The following is an 11,056-nucleotide window of genomic DNA, read 5'->3' on the forward strand; positions in this document are numbered from 1 at the left end:
GGAAGAAAGCTTCATTCTCATATTATGAATGGTATGCTAACCCTTCATATTGCTTGAAAATGATACACTGAATGTTGCTATTTAAAAGGAATTGGGTTGGTTGGGATTATCGGCATGAAGGAGACAAAAACTGCACCGTGTTCTTTAATTGCAGTGAAGGAAAGAGGTGTTATCAACCAAGTTGGTCATGCTCGGGGGAAGGGGTGACAAGGGAGTTAATGGATATAAGGGCACAAAAGGAATTGGTCAATATGAAGCAGGTGATTTGCATATCATGTTTTGCTGAAGATATTAAAAGAGGGTGTGCAAATGCTCTATAACAGGCGTGGATTTGAGAGGATGTCATTGTCTAATTTGTCTACATGTATAACCATCGATTATAATTTATTTATAATGCACTTTGTAAATATTTTATAACCAGTGATTGATACTATGTTAGAGGATAGGAAGTTACTCTGAATTTGTAAATCCGATGGGGTATTTCCAGTACCCAAATTAATGAATTTTTTTTGTTGATAAAAAAAAAGTGAAATCACTCTTTTAAATCAGTTAATTTTTCACACATTACAAATCTAAATAGCTTAAAAGTTTATTATTCTGTCTAACTTTTTTTAAAAATATTATTTCAGTCCCAACACCTCCTCTTCTCCGAATCAAGTAACTATGCAGCATGTTTAAAAAATAAAAATAGAAAGGAAATACTGTATAGTGTGGGATATATATGGTATTGTCCCGTGCGTATGTATATACATACTTTGGTCGAGTCGTGTATAATAAATTGGTAAGGTGTTGTTAGTCATGACGGCACTGTTGGTGGGGCCAGCTACCAGCTGAAATAGATTTTTTTATATAAAAAAAAAAAAACACTTTAAAAATGAAAATTTTGCGCCTCCGATTACGATTTTACTCTAGAGTTGGCTTGATTATAAAAACGCAAACTCCGAATTGCAACCCAAGCTATAGGCTTAGCTTAATAAACGTTGAAACTGCGCCATCTCCATTGCTGTTCTCTCTTCTTGCTATTATAATCCAATTCAAGAAGTTCGTTCAACTTTTGTGCTCAACAAGTCTAACATAACAGGTTACAGTCTCTCTCTCTCTTGCCCTCTTTGCTCTTTGTTTGTTTCATTTGTGTCTGTTGGAAATGATGTCTTCCTCGGAGCTAGCTTGCTCATGTTTCGATTGTTTTCCTCCTTCTTCGGAAAAGAGAGAGTCACTTTCATTATATCTATCCGATCTTGTCCTTTGTCCATAGCAAGCTCATGTCTCGCTTGGTACAATTGATTTTGATTTAGATGGAAATCTACATTTGATATTTTTTTTCAACAGCACAAACATGTTTTTATTATTTGACCGTTCCTGAATGATCCAGCGTAGATCCTCCTCTGCTTGCGCTTTGTTATCAATTATTCACATTAGATTCGAATAAGTCTACTTTTCCTTTACACTTTCTTTACCGGAGGAATGAGATAGACAGTAAAGAAATGAGAGGAAAACAAACATTATAGAAATAATAAAAAAAGTTATTTAGATAAGCAAAAATAAATAAATAAAAATATAAAAATTATTAATTGAAATTTTTAAATAATATATTATTTTTCATAACAAAATAAATTTTTATGTTATAAAAAACTATTTAATTTAAAAAAAAAAACTAAGAAAAACTCTCCTCTCTATCTTTTTGTTCAGTTGAGGGAAATTTTTTTAGCTTTTGTGTTGAATTATTGGGTTGGTCCTAAATTATTTGTGAATTTTGAAATAAGCCTTTATACTAAAAAAAAATTTTAATTTTGTGTTCTTGATCATGTAGTAATGTTTCTTAATCGAGTTCTTAAATTTTTCCTAATTATCATAAAAAAAAATTATCATATTCTACCACTTTCAAGTCACTACAAAATATAGTCCATTAAAATTAGCCTGGTGGTGAGAAATCGAAGTAATTTAATCTTTATTGCTATCGTTCTCCATTATAAAAAAAAAAAAGTTACAATAATAGTTTAGCCGTTCAATTATTATTTAGGACCTATCTAAAACCCTCCCAAATAGTTTAGAGATAAACTGAGTAATTTAACCATACTTTTTCTCACTTTCTAAAAATTCGTTTTCTTTATATTTTCTTAACCAACAAACGATAAAAATTTAATACTTTTTCTATTTCATTTCTTTGGAAAAAAAATTCTCCTATTATTTTTAACCTAAACAAATTGATATAAAACGGTGGAACTTTTTTCAGTAGATGCGCGAATATTAAGTAGAAAATGTGAATTTGCCCCTTGTGAATAGGATAAAGATTATATATAATCGTCACCTACAGCCTCGTGTATTGTGATTTTGTGCCGGTGCACAAAGAAAAGAGGTATGAGTAATCAGAATGTGACTTTCCAATTACTCCAGCAGTTCAGCGGCTACTGGTCTCACATTTTATTTTTAAGAATTGCTCCTATTTTTTTGGGAAATAATAAAATATAGAGGTATTTGGAACTTGATTCCTTTATTGACACCTTAACGCCCTTATTATGTGAGGTGGTTGGACGATGCTAGATCTGTTCACCTTTTTCTATAAGTAAAAATCAAACACAGGAATCGATGTATCACGTTCAATAGACTTTCTTGGTCGATATGTCACCTTTGTTTTCTATAGTCTGTACAAAAATAAAAATAGCTTTCTATAGTTTTCATTTATGCGCATTAAGGCTTTTATTTTAGGATGATTTCTGAATTTCCTGTGAAATTATGTATTACTATTAAATAGCATTGTTTATTCGGCAAGATGGTCCTTGGTTGGTTGGTCACGAAAGGAACACGCGCGTGGCCACCAAACTGTGAACCTATGCTAACTGGTGTCACTGGACCATGCCAGTTGATCCTTGTTTACTTTGATTTGGAGTTGGTCTCATGGGTTTTAAATATTTATGTTGCGAATAGGACTTGGATTAGTATTTTTTTTTTCGTATGTCCTTTTCATTTGGAAAATGAACTTGAGCCATCAATTAAATTTAACCGAGTCAAGTTAAATTAAGAATAGTGGAATTGTATAAAAAAAATATGCATGTTGGGGTGTGATATTAACACGAATTTTTCATCATATGTTTTTTTATTATTATACTGTTAGACGCAGTTGAGTATATTAAAAAGCCTGGGAAGAAATATTTTAAAGAAAAGAAGAAAAAAGTGTGAGAGCATGTTTCTGTCATCAGAGTTATTTTATCTTATGGATTTCAAAAAAAATAAATACACACGGACAAACTGTTTTTTTCTTCCTTGATCTGCTTTGACTTTTTTGAAAACTCTGGAAAGTAAAATATTGTGAGGCTGTGAGCAGTCTGACCCAATAGATAAACACCAATTATAGTTTTCCTGACCTTTAGAAAATGCGTATTTTACGGCTGTATGTTGTTTTGAACTAGTTTTTTTTTTTTGTTTAAATCAGAGTGATCGAAATATAGGGTGATGGCCAAATGAAAGTAAAATTGGATAGTACTGAACTTTTCTTTTTTTCCCCCTTAGTTGTAGTTGTTCAAGTTAGTTTGTTTGTGTACTCATCTTGGAAGTAAAAGGGTCATTACCTTACTTCGTTAAATGAAAGTTAAGGGATGAAATGACGTGACTCAGTAATTAAACAGATCATTTAAATATTTTTCTTCTTCAAGTTCTAGTCAGCTCTATGCAATTTATCTGCCACTGAATTGTTTATTTACATTGGATGGTTGTAAATTGAGATGATTACGTTATTTCTTTGTTAAGTTTCAATCACAAGCAAATTGTCTACAACCTGAAGATGAAAGTTGGCCGTCTAGAGTTTTATGTCTTCCTTGGCAACATAATTGTGATTTAAGCTTTTAGTATTTTTGCAGATATTCAAATTGAGCATAATTGTGATTCAAACTTTGGTCTTTCCCTGGAATGAATCCATTGTTTGTCAAGAAATTTGGAAGTGATTTTTGCGGTTCTATTTAATGGGCTGCTACTGCTCAACTTCAAAGAAAACGGAAGCACAAGGTTATGAGGAACCCACCATTCTATCATCTGAGACACCTTGTGAGTATCATGATCCATCATTGAATGGTAAATTCTTGCAGCTTTGCTGTTAAAATTTTGATTTGTCTTCGGCTAAGAACCATCAAAGTCCTTTTACTTAACCACGTTTCTTGTAATTCTATTTCACCTAGTTCCATTACGGGCGTTCTCTCTGGTTTCAATTAATGACTTAATATGCTTGTAAGGTTTGCTAATCTTTTAATATACAATACAGAATAAACCAAAGATCTAAAACTTCAATTTCAAATTCACTGGCTTAGTCCTTTTAGTTAAACTTAGTTACTGATAGTTGATTATGATAAATGATAATCTATTGAACTTGTATTAAAAAATATGGCTTTGGCTTTGGCTTTGTTGCTCAATATTAGAACTTGCAATTGGAGCATTGAAGTATTCAAATTTGATTCTTCCCCATGTACACAGTTAACATAAACCGTAGACAGCGGTACTTGCAATTTGCCAGCGATAGTTTCTAAACTCTGTTTTATGTTTTCCGCAAAGGATAGGTACACGCACACCCCTCTTGGATCAAGAGAAAAATTTTACTTCATAATGTTGAATTTAATGCTCAAGCTGTGGAAAACACTAAACCACAGATTCGTTTATTTTTTCTGTACTCTTTTATCGAATATATTTTCAGCAATGTTATTTTAAAAACATGAAATGTCGTTGCAATGCATTGAACTTTCTAATTTTAAATATTTTGTTTTTTATTCCAAATGCAAAACATTTAGTTTCATTCAGGACAAGCCAAGACAATAATGACTGAAAAAAATTTACAAAATACAGACTAGTAGTATTTACTGCTGTAGCACATGATTGACAAGGGGCCTTGTAGGCTTTCGCTTTATATATTATCTTTCTGTTTGTAGAAACCTCTAAGTCGTGATTTGCAATTCTCATGAGCTCGATATTAAGTTTCAAAACTGACAAAAATAAGCTTTCTTTCTTTCTTCACAGTTACTGTTAGTGAAGTAGAGGCCTTGCATGAACTCTACAAGAAGTTGAGCAATTCAATTGTTGAAGATGGTCTTATTCACAAGGTGAGTTAGGCTTTTAAGTTTTCCGGTTTAGATTAGATGTCCTTAAAGTTCGCACCTAATTAATCTTTTAGATAATTTACTTTTTGGTCATCTTTCATTTCAGGAAGAATTCCAGCTGGCGCTATTCAGGAATAAAAACAAGAAAAATCTGTTTGCAGATAGGGTATATAAATCTAATCCATGCTCTTTAGTTTAATATTCTTTGACCTGAAAGTTCCTGGAGACTTTGTTCTATAGGCTAATAACTTACAAATTACAATACCCGAAGTTGCTCAGGATTCTTACTTTTCAGTGAAATCTTTTTATCTGATGTATCGTTTTGTTCTACAATATTGGCAGTCATGTCACTTCTTTTGACTCTCGCACTAGTACTGTTTCATTCTGATGCATACTCACATTTGTTTGTTTCTCCATAGATTTTTGACTTATTTGATCTCAAGCGCAATGGGGTCATTGAGTTCGGGGAATTTGTTCGATCATTGGGTGTTTTTCACCCAAATGCAGCTTTAGAAGACAAGATTACTTGTAAGATTGACTCTTCCAACATAAAGATTTCATGTTAATGTCTTCATTTCCCCTGAGTTTTGGAGTTTCCTATATTAAGTGGTCTATCTGCCAGAATTATACCCACTGATTATTTATGTTTGGTTGCATTAAAGTTTTTCAGTCACCTATACAGATACTTTATCTTTTGTTAAATTGGGATTAATGATTTTGCAGTTGCTTTTAGGTTGTATGATCTGAGGCAGACAGGGTTTATTGAACGAGAGGAGGTATGGTTTTCTTTTTCTTTAGTTATTATAATATTACGCTATGGTTCTTTAGTCTTATCCATAATTCATAGATATATGTATGTGCTTGTTCAATATACATTTAGATCAACCCTTTACTCCCACTAATGGTTTATCTGATCTGCAGTTGAAGGAGATGGTATTGGCACTTTTGCATGAATCAGATCTTGAGCTTTCGGATGATATGATTGAAACCATTGTGGATAAGGTTCACAAATCATAAAAGTTTTACCTTATTTTTATTACTTTTAAAAGCTCCTTTGAATTTGGCGTTTCTTAAGTTGTATCTATACCTTATCCACAGACTTTTAGTGATGCTGATATAAACGGTGATGGAAGGATCGATCAAGATGAGTGGAAAGCATTTGTGTCCAAGCATCCATCCTTGATAAAGAATATGACACTTCCATACTTGAAGTCAGTATTTTCACTCTCCACGAACCTTAATTTTAGAATTTCAGAAAAAAAAAATTCTAAATTTTGATGCATGTCTCCTCCTCGTGTTGCAGGGATATTACCTTGGCTTTTCCCAGTTTTGTCATAAGAACAGATATTGAAGAGTCAGAGATGTGACTTTGGGAGGTTTTGGCTTCACCAATAATGATATCTCTTTGATTTCGTCTCTTGATATATTGTTGCTACATGTTAAGAGATGACCTTACCTGCGGTGCCCAAGACAAGAATAAAATTTCGTTTATGATTCCTGGGCAAAACTTCTAAACCTGGTTTTGCAAATGCTCAGCCACTTCTTTGTAGTAGCTGAACCTGTGCTGATAGTGATATCTAAGGTTACGAATTATTCACATGAACTTTTAATTCCAGTGCAAGGTTAACTTGTACATTATATATGTATATATGAGAGATGTAAGTAGGGTATAGTAACCCATGTTACTCGGACATTTTGCTGCTTGTGAGTTTGGAGGTATTTTGAGAATTTTGCCTTTGGATAGTTGTTTGAATAACTGTTAGCATGATCCCTATGTTAATTTGGGCATCTTTCCTCTGTGCTTAACTGCTTACAGCTTTAATATGCTGGAAGATTATTTTCAATGCTTTCTCTTCACTTAGAAATCTTTATCCAGAGCTCCACATTCCTGTGCCTCATCGTTTCCGTTATGTTTTCGTGAGATTTATGATTGTTAAACATGGATTGAATATAGACAGCAATGTTAGAGTTTCCAATGTTGTGCTTTTTTTAAGCCTGTCTTTTTGGGCTGATTTTGACTCTGTAACTTCCCGAGTTTGGGCCTAGTTATTGGCACTCTCATATTGCTATTTAAATCCCCTCCCCTCCCCTCAAAGAGTTGGTACTTTTTATGTTGACGAAAATCTCCCTTGCAACTACCAAAATGGTGTATATCCATCGTATAAATAACAAAAACTTGTTTCTATTATGTTGCTGAGTGTCTATACATAATGGAAACAAACTTTCATTGTATATTTTTTTTTACCCCCCTTATTATACAACATAAACTTGTTTTCATTGTGAATAAACACTTAACTATACAACTGTTGTGTATATAGTGGATGTAAATAAGAGAAACTTATTGCTGTTGTGTAATTAAGAAAAAAATTAATTTTGTAATTTATATTATTTTATTTTAAAGGAGTTAAATTGAAACAATTTTGTAGACTACTTTTCAAAAAATAACTTCTCCAATTTTGCATTTTTAAAGTCTTTCAAAAATCAATTCATTTCACAACAATCCGAAACAGATTTCCATCAAGTTCTACACATAACAACGCCAAGACAAATCTAAATTTGTAACTTTTCATCAAAATTCACCATTTCAAACTCGAAAACTCCAATTTACTCAACTATCCATTTTTATACATCACACTTAATTCTCAAGCAATTTTAAGTCAATCCAAAGCAACCAAAACACAGAAAAAGGATAAAGCTCCCCTTATCCATTGAAGAACCAAACTTTTGAGTTTTTAGGGGAGAAAGAAAAACTCTTTGCGTCCAAGGAAGGGTTTTTTTTCCCAAATACACCAACACCTCCACCAAATCAACAATAATTTGAAATCAAAATATTCCATTTGACTCATCTCAAGGAGAATGGAGGCGCTTATCAAATACAATGGAACCATGCACTCAAGAGAGAAAAAAGGGGATAACTTGTCTTGAGTTGGGGAATTAAAACATTGCTTTAGAAAGATGAGCACTTAGGTGAGTGTGAGAAATGAGAGTGTTTTAGTGTGTTGGTTGTCATTTGTCAAGAAGTGTTTTTCTTACCACTAAAATCCTTTTACCTTTACTAAACCCTCTCTAAGGATCCTAAACTTCTCTTTGGTAAGAAATGACCCAACTTAACTCAACTCAACACACATAAAACATTCATTTAAATTATATTTTCAATAACATAAAAATAAATTTAATTAAAATCACTTCATCATGCCTTAATAAAATTACGGCATTGCAATATTTTATTGACATGTTAAATTTTATCTTAACTAGTTATGAATAGATTATTTATAAATTAGTTGCTACCTTAAATATAATTTTATTTATATACTTTATACTTTTATCAAAATTCTAAATACATCTGTGTTTTACATAAAATATTTTCTTAAATGTTATATGTTTTAAAACGTCAATAATAACTATTATTATAAGTTCAAGAATACATTAATCGAAAAATATATATCAAAAAATAAAAATAGTATAATAAAATATTTTATGTATTGATACTTTAAATAATATTTATGGTTTAATACATTAAATATAAAGTATTCAAATTTTAAATGTAATTTTAACTCTATGTATTAATTATTCTAAATAATGGTATGTATATATTATTTCTTTAAATTTATGAATTAATACGTTAAATAATATTTAATTTTTTTAACTAGACAAAAGTTTAAGAAAGTTAGATTTGGAGACTAATCGAATCCATGTTGATGTGGAATATGAATTGGTTCCTTATTGATCATATCAATCAATCTTTGTTAACAAATAATATTTGAAAATTGAAGTGATAAATAACGACTACAAATGATTAAACGAGTCTTCTTTTTTAATGTTAATTTTTTCTAAAAAGAATAATTTTCTTTTTGGCTTCTCCTGCTGTGATTGTTTTTTTCTTTTTGGTCATCAGCTAAATGATTGCACCCAGCACTCATTGATTCATGTAAGAGGTGGGAGCCAATCCTTTATAGAGACTCACTTTCCACACGACGTCACAAACTCATCTGGTAAGGTTTGTAAATTTTTATTTTGAAATAAGTTTAGGAAAAAGTTAATATAATACATAGTTACATACAAATTATATCTTCATTTTTAGCTTGCGTGATTTTAAACTTAACAATATTTCAATTAAAGAACCGAATATTATATCCTAGAAAATTACGTTTATTTTTTCAAGATTAATTCTCATCCACGCGTGGACTTTGAGTCTCTTTCAATCTTCGGTAATAAAATTAAGTGCTTGTTTGGACACATGTTCAACACACAAGTATAATATGCAAAAATTACGTCACTTTGAATCAAATATGCAGAAGCTACAACTTGATGCTTCTAGGTAGACGTGTGTAAAATATAGCAAGAATCGAAACCAAACAAGCTGATTAATATTGTCAACTCATGATCTGCACTTATAAGTAAACTTCGTGTTTGAAATTTGAATCTTATCATTTTGGTCGGTATTTTTCATAACATATATCACATTAGAATTGCTTTTGTATGTTTCGTTCTTTTTTTTTTTTTAACTGGTTCTAGAACGCTAATAATTAGATTGAGAAGCCGAATTAATATAAAATTTGTACTGTGACTCGGATGACATATGAAATTGTATTTAATCATTTAAATTTGATAAAAAAATGATAATTAATTTTAGTTTTAATTTAGAAGGATTACCCTATCAATTTGAAAGAATTACAATTTCTTTTACATTATAATCATTTAAGTTTCAGGTATTGTTTAGATAAACTTTGCTATAAATACTTATACCAAAAAATAAAAAATAAACTAATTATAAAAGAAACTATATCTAATAATCAAAGTTTGACAAAAATGATTATTAGTTGTAGTTTTAATTTCAAAGGATTACCTTATCGATTTGAAAGAATTATAATTGTTCTTTTATATTATAATCATCTAAGATTTAGGTATTGTATAGATAAAAAAAATCATAAACACTCATGAAAAAGAAAATAAATAAAAATAAAATGTTTAAATTTTTACTAAATTTAAAATTTAGTTACGCACTTTAACTTATATAGAAACTATTTCATCTAATTTCTCTAATAGTTAGGGTGATAAGTTGATTTTAATTTATGAGAATAGTTCACTTTCATTTTATCATCTTATTTTTCTTCTCCATAAATACTTATGAAGAAATTTATTAAAAAATAATCTCATTTCATTTGAAAATGATTCTGAATCTCATTTATATTGTTTATAAACGCAAATAAGTCAAGCTATGAAGCATTAAGTTTGACATGTCAAAACCGCGTCCTTATTCGAATTCAATTATTGTTACAACTACACAACTAGCATTTACTAGGAAAGAGAACATACTACTCCCTTGGTCCATTATAATTATTTTGGTAAGAGAAAAAATTTGTGTTAAAATAATTATTATTTTAATTTGTTAATGTAATATTGATTATGTTTTTTTTTTTACTTATATCTCTTGTAATATTAATGGTGAACAATAAAATATATAAATAAATTAATAATAGTATAAGATTATTTTTGTAAAACTATTATTTTATTTTATTTTATTGTTTTTTTTGTGTAAAATAACTTAGGATTAGGATGAGTATTATTTTCAAACTTACCTGGTATAAGCTAATAAAAGTAAAATAATAATGATGATCTTCCTTAAAAAAAAGTAAAATAATCATAATCATTTTGGCATTAATTACAACCTAACACTCTATAGATAAGAAGCTATTTGATTATAATCGTATCCTGGAACATCTGAAGACCTTAATTAAAGAATATTTACTGCTTTTTTTGTTACTACTTACTACATATTACTGCATTCTTCCCATAATTATTAATGTTTGAGATTAATACATATGAAATGAAAAAAAAATATTTTTTATGGAAAAATAAAAAATATTTAATGGATACAAAATATTATTTCCTTCGTTTCATTATAACTAGTGTGTAAAAAAAATAATTTATCCCTAAAAATTATTATTATTTTAATTTTTTAATATAACATTAATTTT

General features: G+C 29.9%; 1 protein-coding gene across 2 annotated transcripts; it reads left to right on the forward strand.

The window, feature by feature from the left end:
- The first annotated feature begins 904 nt into the window (after window positions 1-904).
- Window positions 905-6,922, forward strand: LOC100811649 (calcineurin B-like protein 7). Of its 2 annotated transcripts, none has more exons than XM_006578843.4 (9): window positions 905-1,081; window positions 3,855-4,065; window positions 4,999-5,081; window positions 5,185-5,244; window positions 5,498-5,606; window positions 5,802-5,854; window positions 6,000-6,080; window positions 6,177-6,289; window positions 6,382-6,922. In XM_006578843.4, exons 2-9 carry the CDS (start codon window positions 3,957-3,959, stop codon window positions 6,443-6,445), a joined length of 672 nt encoding a protein of 223 aa, XP_006578906.1. In that variant the 5' UTR covers window positions 905-1,081; window positions 3,855-3,956; the 3' UTR covers window positions 6,446-6,922. The 2 variants fall into 2 exon arrangements, with proteins under 2 accessions (XP_006578906.1, XP_003523368.1); XM_003523320.4 differs by having other exon boundaries at window positions 907-1,081; window positions 3,855-4,038.
- The last annotated feature ends 4,134 nt before the right edge of the window (window positions 6,923-11,056 follow it).

The sequence above is a fragment of the Glycine max genome, chromosome 4 (assembly GCF_000004515.6).
Source record: "Glycine max cultivar Williams 82 chromosome 4, Glycine_max_v4.0, whole genome shotgun sequence".
Lineage (NCBI taxonomy): Eukaryota > Viridiplantae > Streptophyta > Magnoliopsida > Fabales > Fabaceae > Glycine > Glycine max.